This window comes from Ylistrum balloti, unplaced genomic scaffold (assembly GCF_031769215.1).
Source record: "Ylistrum balloti isolate Yb309-2 unplaced genomic scaffold, AGI_CSIRO_Ybal_v1 Utg369566, whole genome shotgun sequence".
Classification (NCBI taxonomy): Eukaryota; Metazoa; Mollusca; class Bivalvia; order Pectinida; family Pectinidae; genus Ylistrum; species Ylistrum balloti.
In genome coordinates this window covers 388,412-415,754 of record NW_026781864.1, presented here as the reverse complement: position 1 = coordinate 415,754, position 27,343 = coordinate 388,412, and the positions used below count along the sequence as shown (strand labels likewise).

Below are 27,343 nucleotides of genomic sequence, written 5' to 3'. Positions count from 1 at the left end.
CTCATATTCTTTATACTTACTGACAGGAAGAAAATATTTCTAAATAAAAAAAAAAATCGTCATTTTTTAAGAAATCTTTACAGCTATCATCAAGAAATGCTTTTCTGGGATGGAAGTAAAGTTAGACGTATAAAGAGTAAAATTAAACAGTTCATTCTTACCAGAGGTATTACAGGAAGTCTTTCCAGCCTTCATCAATGGATGGTTGTTAACATAGGTCTTGCCTAAGTGATCTAATATCACCTTTTCAGTAGTACCCAATGTTGCTGAAAAAAAACAACAATGGTAGTAACCTAGTGCTTGTGTTATATCCCAGAGACAAAAATGAACAAACAAATGAACAAATTATCAAAGGAAGGAAGGAAGGACTGAATGAATGTATTTAAATTCACTATATATAAAAAATATTATTCACTTCAGTAGTTGGATAATCAATTTCATCTCGGATTCTTAAAAATATTGTTTCCCACTTTTCATCAATTTTTCTCACTATTCCTTGATTTGTTGGGGGTATTGAGGTTTAGCAAATGAATTTAAACATCTCTGGTTAAAATATTTTTAAAAAAATCCAACCCTTCTGAAGTTTAAACATTCAAAATCCTATCAAATTTTTTTTTAAGTCGTGTGGCCTAAGTGAAGACCGTGAAAACAACATTTCTCTTTTGTGAGCCAAGACAGAATAACAGAAAATAAAGGGAGGTAACTTACCATTGGGGTTGTTTGACCGATATGGAGTGGTGACACCCAGCAGCCCTCCACTGAGGATAATGGTGACAGTGGGAGGGGACTGGGTCATCCATTCAGACAAAGCTCTAGTCTCTACTTCCTGGGCCCCACTCCTATTAGCATATTTACCTAAGGGGAGATAACAGAACCCACATAAGTAACTCCGAAACAAGCAGAATTCTGATCAAACAGTCAATAGCATTGTCTGTTAGATACAATCTATAATACAATTTACTTAAACACTATAATCATTATTCAGTATGAGTTATCTGATGTTGCAAATCCTTGTCAAAATTTTGTGGTCAGGAGATTCACATGTTTTTTCCAACACAAATCAAAATATTGCATTTTTACAAAAGACTTCAGACTGCTAAGGTTTAAGAGAACTAAAATCTCCTTGTGTTGTTATAACATTGATCTACAGCAAAGTAATACTTCATGTATAGTTTTAAATAATTTTATTTTAGAATTGAAATCTTGATGTAATACTTTCAAACTTCATTATGTTCACTATGATAACTCAATCACCCTCTTTAACTCAAACTTTATCTCATTTCATCAAATCTTCCATCTTTATCTTAACTTTACATGTTTAAGTCAGATCTTACTTTAAGATAAGTTTGACTGTATGTATTATGAACAATCTGGAGTAGCATCTAACTGAGAAATTTCATAATTAAGATATTTTTATAAAACTACATCAATGTCAGTAAAGTTTAAGAGATGACTAACTTTCAAAATTCGTATCAAGGTCAACATCATTGGAGTTTTTCCTTCCTGATTTTCCATCACATTCTCCTGCGACGGCAATGGTGGCCCCATCTGGGTTCAGGCTTGGTACTATATGGATGACAGAATTATTCAACGCCTGTAATCAGAAGGAACAAGGTCAATTATTATTCACAGGAAGCCTACAAATACAAAATATTTTTGAGTTTAATTCTATTTAAAATAATGACATAATACACCTTCCATACATTTTTCATGATTGGGAGTTTTTGTCAATTAGTAGGTTTGGTCTTTTTAACATAACTTTCACTGACATTAGATCATCAGTAATTTCAGACATGCAAATCCTGTATGTTTAAATGCTTGTAATGACTCATGAACTAAAGAATGGCTATTAAAATACAACAGTTAACTAAATAATCTATCTTAACTCACCTTTGTGATAACACAATATACCTTAACTCACCTTTGTGATAACACAATCTACCTGAACTCACCTTTGTGATAACACACTCTATCTTAACTCACCTTTGTGATAACACAATCTTCTTAACTCACCTTTGTGATAACACAATCTACCTGAACTCACCTTTGTGATAACACAATCTTCTTAACTCACCTTTGTGATAACACAATCTACCTGAACTCACCTTTGTGATAACACAATCTATCTGAACTCACCTTTGTGATAAAACAATATACCTTAACTCACCTTTGGGATAACACAATCTACTTTACCTCTCATTTGTGATAACACAATATACCTTAACTCACCTTTGTGATAACACAATCTACCTTAACTCACCTTTGTGATAACACAATCTACCTTAACTCACCTTTGTGATAACACAATCTACTTTACCTCTCATTTGTGATAACACAATACACCTTAACTCACCTTTGTGATATCACAATCTACCTGAACTCACCTTTGTGATAACACAATCTACCTTAACTCACCTTTGTGATAACACAATATACCTTAACTCACCTTTGTGATAAAACAATATACCTTAACTCACCTTTGTGATAACACAATCTACCTGAACTCACCTTTGTGATAACACAATCTACCTTAACTCACCTTTGTGATAACACAATCTACCTTAACTCACCTTTGTGATAACACAATATACCTTAACTCACCTTTGTGATAACACAATCTACTTTACCTCTCATTTGTGATAACACAATATACCTTAACTCACCTTTGTGATAACACAATCTACCTGAACTCACCTTTGTGATGACCTACCTATTTTTTACCTGAACTCACCTTTGTGATAAAGTAATCCTTTCTGTAATTCTCACAGAGGTCATAAGCCAATTGTAGCAGTAGTTCTGCAGGCACTGCTTCATTACCATGAATACCACCAACAAAAAGAATGTGGTTCAAAGAAGGGTCATTAGATTTCTGGGATCCAATGTCCAACATCCATAGATCATGACTCTTTGGAGATTTACCAATGCTGAAATAATTAAGTTAAAAATAATTCCTGTAAAAATAAATTCAATAATTTTTGTCAACTTTCTGTAATGCTGGTCAGCCATTAGGAATAAGTTTAATCTGTATATGGTCAATATTCCACAGACTGAATAGGTCTCTCTAAATCCTATTTAGAGTTGCAACAATTTCAAATGTATTACACAAAAGCATCTGTAAAAAGTTCCTTTGACTTGCAGAATAAACAGCAGCATCATGTGGAGGGGGTATGTTTATAGAATTTGTATTATACTCATGTTCTCATTCAAACTTAAAGCACTATCTTACCTCACAGATGAAGCTGGAAACAAAGCCTTAACCAAAGTGAGGCAAACAACAATTAATTTGAATCAATACAAAATTAATTTGATGAATACATAAAACAAGATATCCCAGAGGGATCTTGGCGCCCACCATTTGAGGATCTGTTTTCAGTTCTTGAAGATTTTTTTGTTTTTGTTTTGTGTTACAGGTTTTGTAAATGTTCATGAACTGGTCTTCATTGAATGTACTCAATGATGGCACAAGATATTTCTATTAAGCACCTATTAGCAAATATCATTTGAAAAAGATCCCAAAGTATTATTAGATAGCAGTCAGTTACAGGTGGATAATGGACATGGTCTTGAATCAATATGATAGAATATCGAAGAAAATATGCTTGTGCTGTATTACTGTCGACATCCAAGATGGCTGCCTGTGGGCCAACTTGATTTCAAATCAGTCCAAAAAAAGTACAATGCACAACTAGGGACCAAGGGAAACCAATACCTATGAAATATCAGAAGTATCCATCCAGTACTTCCTCAGAAATAGCGGTAACAAGATTTTACTCTCAAAATTCAAGATGGCTGCCTGATTTCAGATCAGTCCAAAAAGGTACAATGCACAACTAGGGACCAAGGGGAACTTGCATATGAAATTTGAGAAAGATCCATCCAGTGCTTTCCAAGAAATAGCGATAACAAACTTTTACTTCAAAAATCCAAGATGGCCGTCTGTCAGCCATCTTGAATTCGAATCAGTCCAAAAAAGGTACAATGCACAACTAGGGACCAAGGGGAAACTGCATATGAACTTTGAGAAAGATCCATCCAGCACTTTTCCAGAAATAGCGGTAACAAGAATTGTTTACAGACGGACGGATGGACTACGGACGCAGGGCGATTTGAATACCCCACCATCTGATGATGGTGGGCTAAAAATACAAGCTGCTGAACTTATTAACTGATAGACAGATAGAAAAACACATAAAGTACTCCTAGTAGATCTCAAGGACATGAAAATTACCATACATAAAGCCTATTGATAGAGGTATGTAATGTGAGGACACTTTGAGGCTATGTCTAGCTTACCTGTGGAGTTTTGTGATTTGAGGACACTTTGAGGCTATGTCTAGCTTACCTGTGGAGTTTTGTGATTTGAGGACACTTTGAGGCTATGTCTAGCTTACCTGTGGAGTTTTGTGATTTGAGGACACTTTGAGGCTATGTCTAGCTTAATTACCTGTGGAGTTTTGTGATGTGAGGACACTTTGAGGATACATCCCTGAGGAAGGGTTCCACCATACCAGGTCTGTGGAAGTCCATCTTATCTAGCTCTTTGTTAAGGGACACCTGTACACCGACAGATTTACCCTCTTCAATCTGAACCTGATGGGTCTGTGACTCATATCCTACAATGTCATCACATAGATACTCCATTATGGTTAATACTTGTATAGAGAAACATGCTTACTGCTGAAATGTTATTTAAACAAGCTGAAGATACAACTTTGGAGTTTATTATTTCATCACTGATACTAAAATTGCATAGTTTGAAGGCAGAAGATTAGAATATGGTATTCAATGAAATAGAACTTACAAGTGCTTCCTGATAACAAAGCTGATAATTTTGATTACACTGTTAATTCATGATGTTTCCATACCTTCAGCAGATACCTCTAAGGTGTGAGGTCCTGCACTAAGGATGATGTAGAACTCTCCTTCATCGGAGGCAAAAATGACCACAGAGTGATGATCCACCTTAAGTGTGGCTTTTTTGATAGGCTCGCCATCATTGTTCAGAACTTCTCCATACACAGCTGTAGTCAACAAACAATAACTCATTAGTCAGGTGAACAGGAAATTAGATGTGATCTTATCCTGATTGGTTGATATTTTATATATTCAACCAATCATATAAATGATATTAATTAAATTTATTTTTATTATTTAAACGTTTATTATGTTTTTATTTCAACAAATTGGCCTGCAAGCTTATTTTGTAGGTCAAGATATCTTTTTAAACAATCAACAGTTTGAAAATTCACGGTCTGTTCAATGACGGAAGTTGACAAAATCTCCAGCAGTTCAAGCTGATCACATGCAGTGTATTGGGTTTACTCTGAATTTAAACACACAAAAGTGCTTGCTTTGCTCACGATCATCCATAAAAGATTATATCCCAACAGAACTGAAATTCCAAGATTTCTTAAATAACACAATAAATATTCATGGAGTCCTTAAAATAAAGAATATAAAATTGTCCACTCTAATGCATTCTATGAATCTGAAAGGTGGGTGTTGATTTAGGCCATTCAGTGATAAGCTAAATCTTTACATGAAGACACTCTAAGGTCATCTGCAAGTGTATTCCTGCCAAAAACCAAGCTGATCGTCGCGCGGCTACAGAATGGTGCAAATTGGCATCACTCTTTTGGTGATTTTATATCTATTATTGTTACCTGGTACAAACATATATTATCAAATATCAAAAAGGAAGTTGTCATCGATCAATGAAATCTTCTAAATGAAGACAACCCTAAAAAGAAGTTATAGAAGTTTGTAATTTTCTAGAACTTAAAATGATTTAATAATGACTTTTCACAAAAGATAATGCCACAAGTCTAAGGAAAGAAATTTCAGCTTTAGAATTACCTTGCTTGCCCCTGTTCACAATACCGAGGAGCGGTGTTAGAGAGTTCATCCAGATAGTGGGTAATTCCCTCCCTGGTGGGTACCGACAGCAGCTGATGTGAGCGGAAATCTGTACAAATATATTCCCAGACATGTATACACAACAAAAAACCAAACCTACTGAATCTGTGAAACAAGGTAGTTATCATGTCTACATTCAGTGTAATGGAAGCTTCTGTGACGTAAATCTGTAAACCTACCATAAAATTGTGGTAATCCTCATAGGCTTTGTCTAGTATACCAGACATGTTGCTAATGAGGTCACCGCCGTGGAATATTCCGTGTGACACGGAGGACGGACAGCTGTCTGGTGAATAGATGGAAGGATAGCCATCGGCGAAGGCATGGGCGAGTGACATAAATATTGCTTCGTCATCAGTCGCTGACATTCGATCTCTCTTCCTCTCCCATGGTATTCTGTGGTAACCAAACACATTCAAAGAAAAGGAACATAATTAATACAAAGCCTCCTACATATACATTTTTCTACGTTAGAATATTACAAAATAATCTTCCTTTGAGAAGGGACCATGAATAAGGTATAAGATATCTTTTTCACAAAATACAAAAATGTTTAGGAAAAACACAACGAAACAGATTGTCCCCTTCTTTTTATACAAAAAGTGTATGACAGTATACAAGTTGTCCATCAAACTTCAAAAAAAAAAAAAAAAAAAAAAAAAAAAAAAAAAAATTGATCATAGCTAAATGGAAAGCCCTTATTTCATTCAAATATGATTTCCATTCAAATTATGACATCATCAGAAAATTGTTAATTTTCAATGATACGATAATTTAGAATATATTCCTGTTCTATAATAGTACTCACACCAAGAAGAGGCCACCGCTGTCCAGACTGAGAGTAAGGCTAAACTTGTGGATCTCCATCTGTTGTAGGAGTGCCATTATTGTGGGACTCTACAACAGTACACACATTACAAATATAATAATATAGCAAATATAATGTAAACACTAGTGTTTCTGAGCGCATCTGCTTCCTGCTTCTTTTTTTTAGGAATGAAATGAAACCATGACGAATAGAACCCTTGAAAATAAAACAAAGAAAACAATACCTTACTTAATGAATTCTGTGAAAAATACATCCATCTTTCATCAAGTTTTTGGTAAAACTGACCAAAACTGAAGCATCTTTTCCCCTACCCCTCCTCCAAAACATTTCCAGTATCAAAGAGCTAATCAACAGAACAGAGTTGACTCCCTACCTGTCTCACAAGACTTCAGTAAAGACTGATCACCAAGCTTAATTCCCTTTTTTAATTCATACTGATATCCAAGTACAGTGTGACATTATTTTGACATTGAATACTTATTACCTGTATATCTGAACTTAAAAAAAGGCAGACAAACCATTATCACAATTTCATATAGTTAACATGGGTGTGTGTCTTGGTTAAACATGAATCATGTGACCTGAGCTGTTGTAAGCTGACAGTGCATCAAAAGCACCTCAATTTTTAAAAAATCAAAGTTGTTTTATTTAACATAATTTTGTTAACATTAGATAGTCTATCAAGTATTCTTTCTTAAAAAAACATTTTCATTATGAAAAAAAAAAATTAAATTCTTATTAAATGAAACTAAATTTCATAAAACTGAAAAAAGGAAATAAACTTGAACTAAGAATAAGGCATAGTGAAGAATCTCTATTGTCAGAAGAGATATAATACTTACATCCAATGACAGCTGACTGGTGGACATCTGCATACTCATATCTGAGACACAGTCGGTTGCTTGCTTGGCATCAAATCCTTCCACATTCAGATAAGGGATTAGATGTAGATGGAAATTGTTGATAATGTCCATCACATGACTGTCCTTCTTATCATAACCATGCAGAAGATGACGGATAAATCTCATCAATATTTCTGCACCCACAGGCTCGTTACCATGGAGTCCACCAATCAAAAGCACATGTGGCTTTTTGTTTTCATGGAGATCCACAACTGATGACAAGTGGACCATGGGTACTGCTTTCCCACTGGCCACAGTTACAAGTGTTTCCACTTCCATGAATTTTGAGTAGTTCTGAGCAAGGCCAGTAAGTTCAGCTGACATTTCATCAAAAGACTGGTACTTGGTAGCCATGTTTTTTTTGATGTCGTAATCTTGTTTTATTGAGAAATCCTCCAATGGACTCTTACTCAGGGTAAAGTTGACCACTACAGCTGCATCTAAGGTTACGTGTACCTGTACTGTTTGATTAGCATACCTGTAAAGAACCAGAAGGTCAAGGTCACAGGGAGCATGAAAGATCCTATGTTTCTGTACAAGTTGGAGAATTAATTTACTATTTTTTGTATAGAGAATACATTAAATGTTTGTTATGCAGATAATTACATAACATTTTATTGCAGAAGACAAAACCACAAAAACAAGATGATCCAAGAGGGATCTTGAAGCCTACTGTCCTTTGATCTTTATTAGATCTTTTCCATTCTTTTCTCTTCTTTTCTCTGTGTTTGGTCTTAATTTCTACGAAATTTGAATATCTCTCCAAAGAAATAGAAAAATAAAATGATCTGTAACTGCCAAATTCAATAAAGTCACTATTTTTTTTTTTGATCAGTCCCAGAATCTGAAATGTACGACTAGGAGCCAATGGAAACCTATGTATGGAATTTGAGAAAGATCAATTTGATAATTCTCAAGAAGTAGTGATATCAAACTTCCATTATTAAATTTCAAAAATGGTTTGTTGTTTGCCATTTGTTTCTGATCAGTCCAAAAATCAAAAGAGCACAACTAAGGACCAAATAGAACCAACATATGACATTTGAAAAAAGATGCATCCAGTATATTCCAAGAAATAGCAATAACAAATTTTCATTGTAAAAATCCAAAATGGCTACTTGTCAGCCATACTTCATTTTCCTGGTCACTACCAAAATCAAAAGGTTTTAACAAAGGACCAAGAGGAGCACACATATGGAATTTTATAGTGCTTCTCAATAAATAGTGATAACTGACTTACATAGTCAGAATCCAAGAGGGTCACCAATCAGAGAGGAGGTCATTCAATATAACAGATATAACACTGATAATTGGCTCTAATAATTTACATTTCAATTTTGGTATCATATACTTATACGCGGTCAAATCATTAGAAATAAACATTTACTTACATATTTGCAATTTCAATGCATCATAAATGAAACACAAAGCTTAGGAAAGCTACCAAAATCACAAACGATCACTGTGACACAGGTAAACTACCACAATCACTGTGACACAGGTAAACTACCACAATCACTGACAATCACTGTGACACAGGTAAACTACCACAATCACTGACAATCACTGTGACACAGGTAAACTACCAAAATCACAAACGATCACTGTGACACAGGTAAACTACCACAATCACTGTGACACAGGTAAACTACCACAATCACTGTGACACAGGTCACTGTGACAATCAGGTAAACTACACAGGTAAACTAATCACTGTGACACAGGTAAACTACCACAATCACTGTGACAAAGGTAAACTACTACAATCACTGTGACACAGGTAAACTACCACAATCACTGACAATCACTGTGACACAGGTAAACTACCACAATCACTGTGACACAGGTAAACTACCACAATCACTGACAATCACTGTGACACAGGTAAACTACCACTGTGAAACTCACTGACTGTGACACAGGTAAACTCACAATCACTGTGACACAGGTAAACTACCACAATCACTGTGACACAGGTAAACTACCACAATCACTGACAATCACTGTGACACAGGTAAACTACCACAATCACTGTGACACAGGTAAACTACCACAATCACTGTGACACAGGTAAACTACCAAAATCACAAACGATCACTGTGACACAGGTAAACTACCACAATCACTGTGACACAGGTAAACTACCACAATCACTGTGACACAGGTAAACTACCACAATCACTGTGACACAGGTAAACTACCACAATCACTGTGACACAGGTAAACTACCACAATCACTGTGACACAGGTAAACTACCACAATCACTGACCATCACTGTGACACAGGTAAACTACCACAATCACTGTGACACAGGTAAACTACCACAATCACTGTGACACAGGTAAACTACCACAATCACTGTGACACAGGTAAACTACCACAATCAGTGTGACACAGGTAAACTACCATAATCACTGATGGTCACTGTGACACAGGTAAACTACCACAATCACTGATGGTCACTGTGACACAGGTAAACTACCACAATCACTGTGACACAGGTAAACTACCACAATCACTGTGACACAGGTAAACTACCACAATCACTGACTATCACTGTGACACAGGTAAACTACCACAATCACTGACCATCACTGTGACACAGGTAAACTACCACAATCACCGACAATCACTGTGATACATACATGTAATGGCTGGCTGTAATGACGTAATCTCCCGGTGATAACAGACGCCAGTAGTCTCCCTCTGTTGCTGTGGTGATAGTATGGTTGATACCCTTGATGGTGATTTTGGCGTCGGATAAACCAAGACCAGTCTCCTTGTCGATCACAAATCCCCGCACACCCTTGTGAACCTACAATCATAAAACTTTATCACATCACTGTCATTTTGTTCACAAAACATACTACTCACATAATATAATGTCTTGTGACGTCAGGTTTACATAATGAAATGACATCACACATTCATACATTGTGATGTTACCACTGAGATCATGGATACTGAGTAGAGAGGACAAATATACAAATGTATGTTTTCTACAATATTTTCCCAGATAATTGACCATGTGATAAAATCTATTTCACGTGTGATTTATGAAATTATAATATTTTTATTTCATTTCAACTTACCAAAGGCTTGCTAAAATTCAAAATTCTTAAACTCTTAAATTCTTAAACTCATTTCATAAACTGCATATGAAGTGGAAACTATATACAATCCTATATTTAGTAATCCAAGGAATGTAGATGTAAGATTGCTTATTCCGGGTATAATCTAGAATTCTTGAAAATTAATTTTATCAAGGAAAAGAAGGGGGGACTTATCTTCTTGATTGATGTAACTGAAAATATTCCCAATATATTTTAGAATCTCAAATGTGTTCCCATTTGATATAAAGTTTATACTTAAAGTCTTAAAGATATTTTAACAAGCGTAAGGCTCTCTTTAAGCAAAACAAAGGTATTTGAGAAGGATCATAGCATCCACCACTGTATCAACTTTGTTAACTCTGATAAGTTGAATTTTCCCCCTTTTTCCTTTTTTTCCTCCGATTTGTCCCTAATTATAGTTAGTCAATATGTTTCTTCTATCAGTTCTACAATGATCAAAGCATAACCAGGGACCAGGAAGCCCTTATATACTATTTCTGTACTTAATTTGGTGTAATAAAATTTCAGCAAATTATCAAACTTTTTTGCGAGTAAGCTCAATGATGAATTTGCACATCCACAATAATTGTTAATTAAAAAAATTACAGAAATTGCAATTAGCACATCATTTTTTACACAATACTATCAGCATGAAAATTTGCTGAAACAAGATTACTGCTAAAATATATACATTGACAGTATGAAATCTGAGAATGATATTGATATAGCTAGTACTTCTCAACAAACTGTCATAATCAAGGATAACCACCTGTAAACCCCCCCACCCCTCCCCCGCTCAGTCCCAAACTGAACCATGTACAAGACAAGGGACCAGGGAAAGCTACATATGAAATTAGAAAACAATCAATGCAGTTCTTCTCCACCATATTTACTGGTTCTATACAAAATTGATCTTTTTTCTCCTTTTCATTCTTTCCCATTTTCTCTTAATTCATTTGATAACAAAGGAGAATACTACTTGCAAAATCAAGGAAAAATCCAACAAGATTTTCCTGATAACAAACTTCAACTGTCAAAATCCATGATAGCCAGTTAACAGCCATTTTGTGTCACTGATCACTGATCAGTCTTAAAATTACATGGCAGATAGGACAAGGACATGTGGAACATACACATGTACTTATATATCTCCAGTACTTCTCAAGAAATAGCGGTAACAAAGATTGTTTCCTAACAATGGACAATGGACAAAGGGTGAAGTGAACAGCCTAACATAAATGATACAAAAAATAACAAACTTCTACTGTTAAAATTCAGACAGCTACCTTCAGCCTTCCCCCTAACCCCACCCCTGTCAGGCCAAAAATAAACAAAAAAAAAACCCTGTCAGTACAAAAATAAACAAAAAAAACCCCAAACTTCTATTGTTAAAACCCAGGACAGCTACCTTTTAGTCTTCCCCCTAACCCCTACCCTGTCAGTACAAAAATGGATTATACAATACTAGGGACCAAGGGAAATGTACAGACGAAATTTGAGAAGGACAAATCAAGTATGTCTCAAGACATACTGATAACAAGAAGAGTTTACAGGCTGATAAATGAAATAAGAAGAATGATTTGAATGGCCTAACATTTTTATAATGGTGGACAAATAAAATCTACTTTTGTTAGACCTTACCTGTCCCATGAAGACAAGAAGAGCATATTTGTTGGCGTCCCAGTACTGGGGCAGATTGACAGCCATCGGATACTTAATACAGCCCAGTTCCAGTGTTATCTCAAAACAATTAGTGAAGACATAGTTCCAATCTTGCATCCCTCCTGTAACAAACATCAAGATCATTTCATTCTCCATTCATTTACATGTAAATAACGATGATTCAGTGCAATAATGATCAGATCCTGATCCACTGAATCGTGTTCAATCTCACACATCATGCATAATCATATTTACATGGCACTCAAGACTTGACAGACAAATCACTAGTCTGGCCAATTTCAAATCTTTGGCAGGTTATATGGAGGTTTGACTTTCATTTAGATTGTAATCAAGGAAATGTAGGAAAGAACACAAAATATAGGTCGCAGTGATCTACATTAGATTAGGTAGGTTTTTAGTACTTCTGAAAATGTTATGATTTCCGGAACTAGGAACTAAAAGGAAAATATGAGGTGGATGAAGTCTGCAAAGAAATACACTTTGTTGCTGAGCCATGAAAATCTGTATCTTTCAAGACATTGTCTATGTTTAATGTATCTGGAAGAGTGAGCATTTTCTGCCTGGTATATAAGAGTGAATGAAACAGGAATGTTTACTGAGTTATGAATGAATTTCATTTTTGATATGGATGAAACAATTGACTGAGCAACAGTCTACAATTTACACAAATATGTACACCGCTGTGTTCCTAGAAGTCCTGCTGGCACAAAACCAACCAGTCACACTGAACCAATCAGCTCTGTAATTATAAACCAACCAGTCACACTGAACCAATCAGCTCTGTAATTATAAACCAACCAGTCACACTGAACTAATCAGCTCTGTAATTATAAACCAACTAGTCACACTGAATCAATCAGCTCTGTAATTATAAACCAACCAGTCACACTGAACCAATCAGCTCTGTAATTATAAACCAACCAGTCACACTGAATCAATCAGCTCTGTAATTATAAACCAACCAGTCACACTGAACTAATCAGCTCTGTAATTATAAACCAACCAGTCACACTGAACTAATCAGCTCTGTAATTATAAACCAACCAGTCACACTGAACTAATCAGCTCTGTAATTATAAACCAACCAGTCACACTGAACTAATCAGCTCTGTAATTATAAAACCAACCAGTCACACTGAACCAATCAGCTCTGTAATTATAAAACCAACCAGTCACACTGAACTAATCAGCTCTGTAATTATAAACCAACCAGTCACACTGAACCAATCAGCTCTAGTAATTATAAACCAACCAGTCACACTGAACCAAACAGCTCTGTAAATATAAACCAACCAGTCACACTGAACCAATCAGCTCTTTAATTATAAACCAACCAGTCACACTGAACTAATCAGCTCTTTAATTATAAACCAACCAGTCACACTGAACTAATCAGCTCTGTAATTATAAACCAACCAGTCACACTGAACTAATCAGCTCTGTAATTATAAACCAACCAGTCACACTGAACTAATCAGCTCTGTAATTATAAAACCAACCAGTCACACTGAACCAATCAGCTCTGTAATTATAAACCAACCAGTCACACTGAACCAATCAGCTCTGTAATTATAAACCAACCAGTCACACTGAACCAATCAGCTCTGTAATTATAAACCAACCAGTAATTATAAACAACCAGTCACACTGAACCAATCAGCTCTGTAAATATAAACCAACCAGTCACACTGAACCAATCAGCTCTTTAATTATAAACCAACCAGTCACACTGAACTAATCAGCTCTTTAATTATAAACACTGAACCAATCAGCTCTGTAATTATAAACCAACCAGTCACACTGAACTAATCAGCTCTGTAATTATAAACACTGAACCAATCAGCTCTGTAATTATAAACCAACCAGTCACACTGAACCAATCAGCTCTTTAATTATAAACCAACCAGTCACACTGAACTAATCAGCTCTGTAATTATAAACACTGAACCAATCAGCTCTGTAATTATAAACCAACCAGTCACACTGAACCAATCAGCTCTTTAATTATAAACCAACCAGTCACACTGAACTAATCAGCTCTTTAATTATAAACCAACCAGTCACACTGAACTAATCAGCTCTTTAATTATAAACACTGAAACACTGAACCAATCAGCTCTGTAATTATAAACCAACCAGTCACACTGAACCAATCAGCTCTGTAATTATAAACCAACCAGTCACACTGAACCAATCAGCTCTGTAATTATAAACCAACCAGTCACACTGAACCAATCAGCTCTGTAATTATAAACCAACCAGTCACACTGAACCAATCAGCTCTGTAATTATAAACCAACCAGTCACACTGAACCAATCAGCTCTGTAATTATAAACACTGAACCAATCAGCTCTGTAATTATAAACCAACCAGTCACACTGAACCAATCAGCTCTGTAATTATAAACCAACCAGTCACACTGAACTAATCAGCTCTGTAATTATAAACCAACCAGTCACACTGAACTAATCAGCTCTGTAATTATAAACACTGAACCAATCAGCTCTGTAATTATAAACCAACCAGTCACACTGAACCAATCAGCTCTGTAATTATAAACACTGAACCAATCAGCTCTGTAATTATAAACCAACCAGTCACACTGAACCAATCAGCTCTTTAATTATAAACCAACCAGTCACACTGAACTAATCAGCTCTTTAATTATAAACCAACCAGTCACACTGAACTAATCAGCTCTGTAATTATAAACCAACCAGTCACACTGAACTAATCAGCTCTTTAATTATAAACACTGAACCAATCAGCTCTGTAATTATAAACACTGAACCAATCAGCTCTGTAATTATAAACCAACCAGTCACACTGAACCAATCAGCTCTTTAATTATAAACCAACCAGTCACACTGAACTAATCAGCTCTTTAATTATAAACCAACCAGTCACACTGAACTAATCAGCTCTTTAATTATAAACCAACCAGTCACACTGAACTAATCAGCTCTTTAATTATAAACCAACCAGTCACACTGAACTAATCAGCTCTGTAATTATAAACCAACCAGTCACACTGAACTAATCAGCTCTTTAATTATAAACCAACCAGTCACACTGAACCAATCAGCTCTGTAATTATAAACCAACCAGTCACACTGAACCAATCAGCTCTGTAATTATAAACCAACCAGTCACACTGAACCAATCAGCTCTGTAATTATAAACCAACCAGTCACACTGAACTAATCAGCTCTGTAATTATAAACCAACCAGTCACACTGAACCAATCAGCTCTGTAATTATAAACCAACCAGTCACACTGAACTAATCAGCTCTTTAATTATAAACACTGAACCAATCAGCTCTGTAACTATAAACCAACCAGTCACACTGAACCAATCAGCTCTGTAATTATAAACCAACCAGTCACACTGAACTAATCAGCTCTGTAATTATAAACACTGAACCAATCAGCTCTGTAATTATAAACCAACCAGTCACACTGAACTAATCAGCTCTGTAATTATAAACCAACCAGTCACACTGAACCAATCAGCTCTGTAATTATAAACCAACCAGTCACACTGAACTAATCAGCTCTTTAATTATAAACACTGAACCAATCAGCTCTGTAATTATAAAACCAACCAGTCACACTGAACCAATCAGCCCTGTAATTATAAACCAACCAGTCACACTGAACCAATCAGCTCTGTAATTATAAACCAACCAGTCACACTGAACTAATCAGCTCTTTAATTATAAACCAACCAGTCACACTGAACCAATCAGCTCTGTAATTATAAACCAACCAGTCACACTGAACCAATCAGCTCTGTAATTATAATACCAACCAGTCACACTGAACCAATCAGCTCTGTAATTATAAACCAACCAGTCACACTGAACTAATCAGCTCTTTAATTATAAACCAACCAGTCACACTGAACCAATCAGCTCTGTAATTATAAACCAACCTGTCACACTAAACCAATTAACTCCATAATATTAATACCAACCAGTCACACTGAACCAATCAGCTCCATTATTACAATACCAACCAGTCACACTGAACCAATCAGCTGCTTCATTACAATTCCAACCTGTCACACTGAACCAATCAGCTGCTTCATTACAATACCAACCTGCTACACTATACCAGTCAGCTCCATTAGTTATCCCGTCCTGAAAGTACTCATCGCTTTGGTCGGTACAGGGATGTCCACTGTGCATGGTAGAATGGGCCTATCAAAACAAATTTTACATATACAGTTACATGAAATGGCCCAATCAGAACAAAGGTTACATAATAATATCGAGGTGTCATACAATCAGTCCCTAAATCAGATATTTTAAACTAAGGACCATGGGTGACCTGCATAACAAACTTCATAGTAATATGTCAAAAAAACTCTAATAATCACAATATCATTGCTTTTGAAACTTAAAATGGCCACCTGTCTGTCATTGTGTTTTTACTGATCAATCCTATCAGCAAATATCACAAGGGACCAAGGTGATCTGATGTAGGAAGTAAGACAATTCATTGAATATTTCTTCAGAATAGAAATAACAACTTACAACTATCACAATACCAGATAGTAATCTGTTAGTCATTTTGTAATCAGTCCTAAAATACACAATGCACAACTGGGAATCTGGGACAACAGACATAAGAAATTTGAGAAAGATCCATGAAGCACTTCTGAAGAAAGAGTGATAAGAAGAAATGTTTAAGGACAGACAGCTGGACAATGGACGGACAACAGATGGAGATCTCGATGCGGTATCCAAGATAATAGGTAGACTTTGATATCTTGACATTTCCATGACTACTTAGAGTTGGTGATGATTAAAACAATATCATTAAAATACCCTAATATCTCTATAATAAGTCACAGCTTATTAGAATTTTTCATAAGTAATTTGACGCTTATTTTTGAAGACGGCATAATTTCAAGACCGATTATTTTTGAAACCATTTTAAATGTATGGAATGTACAACTTATTTTCAAGGTTGCTTTATTTTTGGGACATTTTAAAAATCACCCAAGCAAAGTTGTCTGGGCCTTAAGCAATATTTAGCTATAATTACTGAAATCTCTTACATTACATATGAAGTCTACCTTTAACTTTATGAAATCTAAAACATATTTTATAATAAAAGCTTAGCCATGCACTTTCTTTATTAACACAAACAACTTGGTAATAGTTAAAGATATCCAACTAAGTTTTGAATGAAAATTGATGACAGGGATATTTTCAAGGCCGGCTTATTCCTGAAGCCAGCTTAATTTCAAGACATATTTGACTGTAAGGGATCCTTGCCTTATTTTCAAAGTCAGCTTATTTCTGATATTCTAAAGAATAAAAGAAAGCTCACTCTAAACCTGTGGTTCCACTTCTAAAATTATATCCCATTATTGGTTATGCCAGAAATAAAATTTGATGTCATAATTTTGTGTATGGTCCATGAAAAGAGATCTTCAGAACACATTTGATCAAAGTTGCAGATATAAATCCTGTATATGTATCAGCTTTGTGATGATGCCCTATTATGAAATCTACACAGTAATGAATGAATGAATTATGTGGCAAAATATCAGATGGTGACACCATAGCGTCAGGAACAAATTAAACCCCATGTAAACTGGTCACACCTTTTTATGATGGCAGGTTTGTATTTCAAAGAATAAACAAACAAATGTTAGAAATCAATATGCTTATGGGAAAAACAAGTTACAAATTTTTCTCATCAAATAATTTCTGTAAGAAAGAAGTCACTGTAACATAGAAGAACAATCTAGACCACCCTTTGTAAGATATTATAAACCACTAACCAAGGAGTAGGCCTCCGACACTTGTTTGAAGACGCTATCATCAGGACACTTGGTGTAAGTAGCAATTCCAGCAGCGTTGTCATCGTATGGATAATTAGCCACCAGGGTACCACCGTGGAGATTTGCTGATAAGACAAATGGGTATTTTTTTACCCATTTCATCACAGCATCTGTCTCAGGCTGCTGGACACGATTAATTGAGTTGACAACATCAAATCTGTCAGGAAAATTCCTATTCAAGTCAATATTGTTTGCATTTTCACGTCCTCTTGTTCCAATACGATCTCCTGGAGAAAATGAAATACAAGAATTGAAATATGACGTGTTCATTTTACTTTTTGTGAAGATATAATAAAATAACAATTTGACAAAACTTAAAGTACCACTGCAGCAAAGTTACAGTATCAGAAATCTTTTATCAGCATCTATAGTAACAAGAGGCCCATGTACCTCAACAGATATATGACTATAAAGACCTATACATAACAGAGGCCAATAGGCCTTCACTGCTCAACTACTATACAGCTTACAAAGAAAATATAGTCGGTTTATAAAAACAAGATCTTCAAACTTGAAATCATGTTCTTCATAAATACTACTTCCCAAATACTATAACCTATTGCTTGTTGAAAGAATTTCGAAAATTTCAACGTATTTGACCTTCAGGACCTTGAAAGCAGGTTGAAGTCAAAAGCCCTTCATCCAGCTATGTTAAAGATCAAATATCAACAGCTGGACCTTTTGGTTATTAAGAAGAAGTCATTTTAAGATTTTAATACATTTTACCCTTGTTGCCTTGAAAATAAGTCATGGTCAATCATATGAACAAACTTGATAGTCCTTCACCCCATCATGCAGTCAGCCCAATATTGCCATCTTGTGCCTTTTGGTTAGTGAGGAAAAGTTGTTTAAAGATTTTGACATGTTTGACACCTGTGACCTTAAAAAAGGGTCAAGGTCATTCATATGAACAAATTTAATAGCCCTTTACCCCAGCATGCTACAGGCTCAATATCACCATCCTAGGCCAATTGGTTATTGAGAGGAAGTCCTTTAAATTTTTCAACACATCTGACTACTGTGACCTTGAAAGTGGGTCAAGGCTATTCATTTTAACAAACTTGGTAGCCCTTCATCTGAAGATGCTTAAAGTCAAATAGCAGGACTCTGGGCCCTCTGGTTATTGAAAAGAAATTATTAGAATGGAAAGTTTACCCACAGTGGATGGCGGATGCCAATGACGGATGCCAATGACGGATGAAATTAATAATTATAGGTCATCCTGATCTTTCAGTGTGCAATGTTTGTGTGGACCGTTTCAGTGATTATAAGCATTTTATTTTCATCATTGTTCTTTGTCAATGGTTCTATGTTTCACATTTGAACAAAAATTATGTATCAATAAGGCAGAACTTTTATGGAAGTCACAAAACTTTTCTTTTCCGTAATACTTTTTTTCTATTTTCAATGCATCAACTTTTGGCAACTCCATTCCATCGTTGAACATAACAATCTTCAGGAAAATCTGTCATCTATGTAAGATTTACAAACAGGACTCATTTCCTCATACACCATTTACCTTGGACTCTCTCACCTTCATCAGACCTACCAGGACTCATTTTCATATACAGCATTTACCTTGGACTCTCTCACCTTCATCAGACCTACCAGGAATTCATTTTCTCATACAGCATTTACCTTGGACTCTCTCACCTTCATCAGACCTACCAGGAACTCATTTTCTCATACGGCATTTACCTTGGTCTCTCTCACCTTCATCAGACCTACCAGGAACTCATTTTCTCATACACCATTTACCTTGGACTCTCTCACCTTCATCAGACCTACCAGGACTCATTTACATATACAGCATTTACCTTGGTCTCTCTCACCTTCATCAGACCTACCAGGAACTCATTTTCTCATACAGCATTTACCTTGGACTCTCTCACCTTCATCAGACCTACCAGGACTCATTTTCTCATACAGCATTTACCTTGGACTCTCTCACCTTCATCAGACCTACCAGGACTCATTTACATATATAGCATTTACCTTGGACTCTCTCACCTTCATCAGACCTACCAGGAATTCATTTTCATATACAGCATTTACCTTGGACTCTCTCACCTTCATCAGACCTACCAGGACTCATTTTCTTATACATCATTTACCTTGGTCTCTCACCTTCATCAGACCTACCAGGAATTCATTTTCTTATACATCATTTACCTTGGTCTCTCACCTTCATCAGACCTACCAGGAATTCATTTTCTCATACAGCATTTACCTTGGTCTCTCACCTTCATCAGACCTACCAGGAATTCATTTTCTCATACACCATTTACCTTGGTCTCTCACCTTCATCAGACCTACCAGGAACTCATTTTCTTATACATCATTTACCTTGGTCTCTCACCTTCATCAGACCTACCAGGAATTCATTTTCTCATACACCATTTACCTTGGTCTCTCACCTTCATCAGACCTACCAGGAACTCATTTTCTTATACATCATTTACCTTGGTCTCTCACCTTCATCAGACCTACCAGGAATTCATTTTCTTATACATCATTTACCTTGGTCTCTCACCTTCATCAGACCTACCAGGAATTCATTTTCTCATACAGCATTTACCTTGGTCTCTCACCTTCATCAGACCTACCAGGAATTCATTTTCTCATACACCATTTACCTTGGTCTCTCACCTTCATCAGACCTACCAGGAACTCATTTTCTCATACAGCATTTACCTTGGTCTCTCACCTTCATCAGACCTACCAGGAATTCATTTTCTCATACACCATTTACCTTGGACTCTCTCACCTTCATCAGACCTACCAGGAATTCATTTTCTTATACATCATTTACCTTGGTCTCTCACCTTCATCAGACCTACCAGGAATTCATTTTCTTATACATCATTTACCTTGGTCTCTCACCTTCATCAGACCTACCAGGAATTCATTTTCTCATACAGCATTTACCTTGGTCTCTCACCTTCATCAGACCTACCAGGAATTCATTTTCTCATACACCATTTACCTTGGTCTCTCACCTTCATCAGACCTACCAGGAATTCATTTTCTTGGTCTCTCTCACCTTCATCAGACCTACCAGGAATTCATATACACCATTTACCTTGGTCTCTCACCTTCATCAGACCTACCAGGAATTCATTTTCTCATACACCATTTACCTTGGTCTCTCACCTTCATCAGACCTACCAGGAATTCATTTTCTCATACACCATTTACCTTGGTCTCTCACCTTCATCAGACCTACCAGGAATTCATTTTCTTATACATCATTTACCTTGGTCTCTCACCTTCATCAGACCTACCAGGAATTCATTTTCTCATACAGCATTTACCTTGGACTCTCTCACCTTCATCAGACCTACCAGGAATTCATTTTCTCATACAGCATTTACCTTGGTCTCTCTCACCTTCATCAGACCTACCAGGAATTCATTTTCATATATAGCATTTACCTTGGTCTCTCTCACCTTCATCAGACCTACCAGGAATTCATTTTCATATATAGCCTTGGTCTCTCTCACCTTCATCAGACCTACCAGGAATTCATTTTCTCATACAGCATTTACCTTGGACTCTCTCACCTTCATCAGACCTACCAGGAATTCATTTTCTCATACGGCATTTACCTTGGACTCTCTCACCTTCATCAGACCTACCAGGAATTCATTTTCATATACAGCATTTACCTTGGACTCTCTCACCTTCATCAGACCTACCAGGAACTCATTTTCATATATAGCATTTACCTTGGTCTCTCTCACCTTCATCAGACCTACCAGGAATTCATTTTCATATATAGCATTTACCTTGGTCTCTCTGACCGTATTTATTCCTACCTGTAAATCTTTTTCTCATACAGCATTTACCTTGGACTCTCTCACCTTCATCAGACCTACCAGGAATTCATTTTCTCATACGGCATTTACCTTGGACTCTCTCACCTTCATCAGACCTACCAGGAATTCATTTTCTCATACAGCATTTACCTTGGTCTCTCTCACCTTCATCAGACCTACCAGGAATTCATTTTCTCATACAGCATTTACCTTGGTCTCTCTCACCTTCATCAGACCTACCAGGAATTCATTTTCTCATACGGCATTTACCTTGGTCTCTCTCACCTTCATCAGACCTACCAGGAATTCATTTTCTCATACAGCATTTACCTTGGACTCTCTCACCTTCATCAGACCTACCAGGAATTCATTTTCATAGCATTTACCTTGGACTCTCTCACCTTCATCAGACCTACCAGGAACTCATTTTCATATATAGCATTTACCTTGGTCTCTCTCACCTTCATCAGACCTACCAGGAATTCATTTTCATATATAGCATTTACCTTGGTCTCTCTCACCTTCATCAGACCTACCAGGAATTCATTTTCTCATACAGCATTTACCTTGGACTCTCTCACCTTCATCAGACCTACCAGGAATTCATTTTCATATATAGCATTTACCTTGGACTCTCTCACCTTCATCAGACCTACCAGGAATTCATTTTCATATATAGCATTTACCTTGGACTCTCTCACCTTCATCAGACCTACCAGGAATTCATTTTCTCATACACCATTTACCTTGGACTCTCTCACCTTCATCAGACCTACCAGGAACTCATTTTCATATATAGCATTTACCTTGGTCTCTCTCACCTTCATCAGACCTACCAGGAATTCATTTTCATATATAGCATTTACCTTGGTCTCTCTCACCTTCATCAGACCTACCAGGAATTCATTTTCTCATACAGCATTTACCTTGGTCTCTCTCACCTTCATCAGACCTACCAGGACTCATTTTCTCATACACCATTTACCTTGGTCTCTCACCTTCATCAGATTTACTGATTTCCTCATACACCATTTACCTTGGTCTCTCTCACCTTCATCAGACCTACCAGGACTCATTTTCTCATACACCATTTACCTTGGTCTCTCACCTTCATCAGATTTACTGATTTCCTCATACACCATTTACCTTGGACTCTCTCACCTTCATCAGACCTACCAGGACTCATTTTCTCATACACCATTTACCTTGGTCTCTCACCTTCATCAGATTTACTGATTTCCTCATACACCATTTACCTTGGACTCTCTTACCTTCATCAGACCTACCAGGAATTCATTTTCTCATACGGCATTTACCTTGGTCTCTCACCTTCATCAGATTTACTGATTTCCTCATACACCATTTACCTTGGACTCTCTCACCTTCATCAGACCTACCAGGAATTCATTTTCTCATACGGCATTTACCTTGGACTCTCTCACCTTCATCAGATTTACTGGTTTCCTTATACAGCATTTACCTTGGACTCTCTCACCTTCATCAGACCTACCAGGAATTCATTTTCTCATACACCATTTACCTTGGTCTCTCACCTTCATCAGATTTACTGGTTTCCTCATACACCATTTACCTTGGACTCTCTCACCTTCATCAGATTTACTGGTTTCCTCATACACCATTTACCTTGGACTCTCTCACCTTCATCAGATTTACTGGTTTCCTCATACACCATTTACCTTGGACTCTCTCACCTTCATCAGATTTACTGGTTTCCTTATACACCATTTACCTTGGACTCTCTCACCTTCATCAGATTTACTGGTTTCCTTATACACCATTTACCTTGGACTCTCTCACCTTCATCAGATTTACTGGTTTCCTTATACACCATTTACCTTGGACTCTCTCACCTTCATCAGATTTACTGGTTTCCTTATACACCATTTACCTTGGACTCTCTCACCTTCATCAGATTTACTAGTTTCCTTATACACCATTTACCTTGGACTCTCTCACCTTCATCAGATTTACTAGTTTCCTTATACACCATTTACCTTGGACTCTCTCACCTTCATCAGATTTACTAGTTTCCTTATACACCATTTACCTTGGTCTCTCTCACCTTCATCAGATTTACTGGTTTGCTCACCTTCTGTAGCAATTTCATATCCATCTGGATTCATAGAAGGCATGATGTGTATCCGTGTGAGGTTCACGAAGAGAGAGATGAAATGGTTGTGATTATAGTTATCACACAACAGTTGAATGAGTGACAGCAACATCTCACGACCTACGACCTCATTACCGTGCATGTTTCCGATGTACTTAAACTCCGGTTCACCTGTAGTATACACACAATAATCATTCATTTATATCAAAATATGTTACCAATCAAATTGACATACATGTCAAGAGTAGATACAAAAAATTATTAATTCAATCAGAATAAAAGCGAGGCGAGCTGGGGCTCACATAGATATATCCTCACTACATTATCTGTCTAGCATTTCATAAAATATCTTGTATAAAAGCTTTTTAGTTCACATTTGTAATAATGACCTTAACGGTGACCGACGACCACCAAAATCTAATCAAGTATAGAATCTGATGGTTTGTTTTAGGCTGTGAATATTAAATAAATCTGTCCTATGATTTATGAGACACCCCAGATACAAGCTTTTTATTTCCGAAGTGGTTGTAATGACCTTTGTTCTTTTTCCTTGACCAATAGAAATAACAATCAAAATATCATCACATGTGCACGATTGCGCCACTCCTACAAGTGACCAAGCTGAAAAAAGACAATCAAAAGCTAGCGGTAGGCTTAAGCTTATAAAACTGAAATCTATCCCTTATAATAAATAGTCTCATGCTGTGGTGTGATTATCAATAAGCTGTGTTACCATGAATGAGATAAATCAACCACATTTTTTTTAATTCAAAGAAAATGATATTGGGGAGATGTATCAGCAGGTATTGGCCTACTTCCATGTAGTTGTGCATATGGCATAAAACAGTGAAAAGATTACATCCATAAATGAACCTTCAAATAAACTCTTGTAAAAGCATCCATTGATCTGTTAAATAAATTCACCTGGCTCATGTATTCCTGGGTTGTCTGAAATTTCCATTGTCCAAAGTTGTCTCCCTTCAACGGACACACCCACACTGTACAAGCGTGTGATATGAGGGTACTGATGATTGAAATTTTCCAATAGGGTCTGTAACTCTGAGTAGTGATGATGCTTGAATTCTGCTGGCTCTATGAATTTGAGTTTTTCTCTGTGTGAGGCGTCACGGATTTTGTTAATATGGCTCACTAGTACATCTAAAGTGTCTGCCTCTGGTTCCGGGGTGGCTGGTTCCGGGGTGGTTGGTTTTGGGGTGGTTGGTTCCGGAGTCAGGTTTTGAGTCATGGTCAAAGGAAGGGACTTTGGAGACTCTGTTTGTGATGCACTATGAATGATATAAACGATAGACGTAACCATTGATGATTTGTCAGATGGCATTTACAGTAAATATGAATGCAATATGTGTAAATACAGAGGTAAATAGAGCCAGGATGATGTATTATCATTTAACTGTCACCCAAATTTCATTGTTCAATAGCTATATTTCAAATATCATTCAAACATGTTTATTTAACAAATTATTAAAGATTTTTTCCTGTGTGTGTATCTATTGGATGAGCTTCCTGCATAGCGCTGAAGCAACAAAGGTCAAAATGATCCCAAAATGACGTCATATAATTGTCTGTGACTTTGAATTTATGAATACAATCGAGATTATCAATGACTTAATGGGAGGTACTTCTATTTTATGTACACGTATCATAATATCTTTTTTCTCATATGCATCAACTATATGTATTCAAACAAATGGACAAAAAAAGAAAAATTAATACATGTGACATGAAGTGATTCAAAACTACCATACCAAATACATGATGGTGGAGTATTACATAAAAATGTTGTTCTAGATCTTTAACGTATATAAATAAAAAAAAAGGGTAACAATTGATGAATTCTGATTGAAAGGTACAGATAATTTGCAGGTATATTCAGAATAAAATCTATTTTTGTTGTATGGTTTAAATTGTATTCTGTTACTGGCTGAAATCTGGATTACAAGTGCCAGGTCTCAACTACAGTACAATACTGCTTTCTATAGTATATCAACAAGTTTGCTGAATTTTCTCACTCAAAATTTATCTAAGATATATTTTGAAAAAAAATGGCATGTACACAAACATTTTTTAAATATAAAATCCTACTATAGATGACTTTAACATGACTTCAACTGTCAAAAAAATAACACAAAGAAGAGAAGTCCTGTTAAACCAAGCTTCAGAGCAAAGTAGTAACAGTAACTATTTCATCGTTACTTTCCAACTTACTTGTCCATGTGTTTACTGTTCGATGTCCCTAATGACCTTTTATGTGTTGACGGGCCATTAAGAATGTAATAATAATAATAATACTTATCCATGTGGAAAAAAACAACTGTACAGACAAAATGGGACAATTTGACATGGAACAATGATGTGAAGATGTTCATGAAATGACCTGCATGGAGCTACAGATTTATCATTATGCAAGATGTTGTATTTAATAGGAATAAAAATACATTAAAAAATTTTAAATGGGAAAATGGGTTCCTCTCATTTTTTAATAGACAAAACATATATGGACATATCAAAAGCAATAACCCCCACCAACAACATGCAATTTTATAACGGAAATAAGATGACGATATTAACAGAAGAATTAACATGGCCATTACTAATCCATTTTCAGAATAAATTCCAAATTGCAAAATGAAAAGGTGACATTTTAAATATTATCATTTTATTTTTAGAACAAATTCTAAACTGCCAAAAGAAAAAGTTTACAATTCTTATTGTTACCATACTGATGGAGATTCTAACGGTAAAAACATGTAAATCTTTGACTTAAGAATATGAAATTAATTTGTATTTAATCAACTGACAGTCCCTTCAGGTTAATTTACAAATATACTTTATAAATTCTGGTCAACATGATATATGGTCCAATTTTTCAAGTGATATCATATACATGTAGTATATGCATGTATTCCAATGAGAATTTCACTGAAGTATAATATTAATTAGATTATGTGGAATAACATTGATTTACCTATTATATATAAGTAGGTAATATGTTTAATATATATACCTCTGTCCTGATATGTTCCTATTTTATTGAAAATCTCCAGTTTGAGAAATCTTTGTAAACACTAGA

General features: G+C 36.0%; 1 protein-coding gene across 1 annotated transcript in view; it reads right to left on the bottom strand.

The window, feature by feature from the left end:
* Positions 1-27,343, bottom strand: part of LOC132555837 (carboxypeptidase D-like) — a 42,216-nt gene that overhangs the window by 4,696 nt on the left and 10,177 nt on the right. The window contains exons 6-21 of the mRNA XM_060220230.1: positions 25,177-25,538; positions 24,232-24,423; positions 18,244-18,530; positions 16,549-16,648; positions 12,403-12,545; positions 10,294-10,463; positions 7,588-8,125; positions 6,725-6,813; positions 6,096-6,312; positions 5,857-5,965; positions 4,866-5,021; positions 4,445-4,613; positions 2,732-2,924; positions 1,459-1,594; positions 709-855; positions 162-266 (exon numbers count right to left, since the gene is read on the bottom strand). Coding sequence (XP_060076213.1) covers positions 162-266; positions 709-855; positions 1,459-1,594; positions 2,732-2,924; positions 4,445-4,613; positions 4,866-5,021; positions 5,857-5,965; positions 6,096-6,312; positions 6,725-6,813; positions 7,588-8,125; positions 10,294-10,463; positions 12,403-12,545; positions 16,549-16,648; positions 18,244-18,530; positions 24,232-24,423; positions 25,177-25,538 — 3,113 coding nt within the window. The remainder of the gene's footprint in view (positions 1-161; positions 267-708; positions 856-1,458; positions 1,595-2,731; positions 2,925-4,444; positions 4,614-4,865; positions 5,022-5,856; positions 5,966-6,095; positions 6,313-6,724; positions 6,814-7,587; positions 8,126-10,293; positions 10,464-12,402; positions 12,546-16,548; positions 16,649-18,243; positions 18,531-24,231; positions 24,424-25,176; positions 25,539-27,343) is intronic.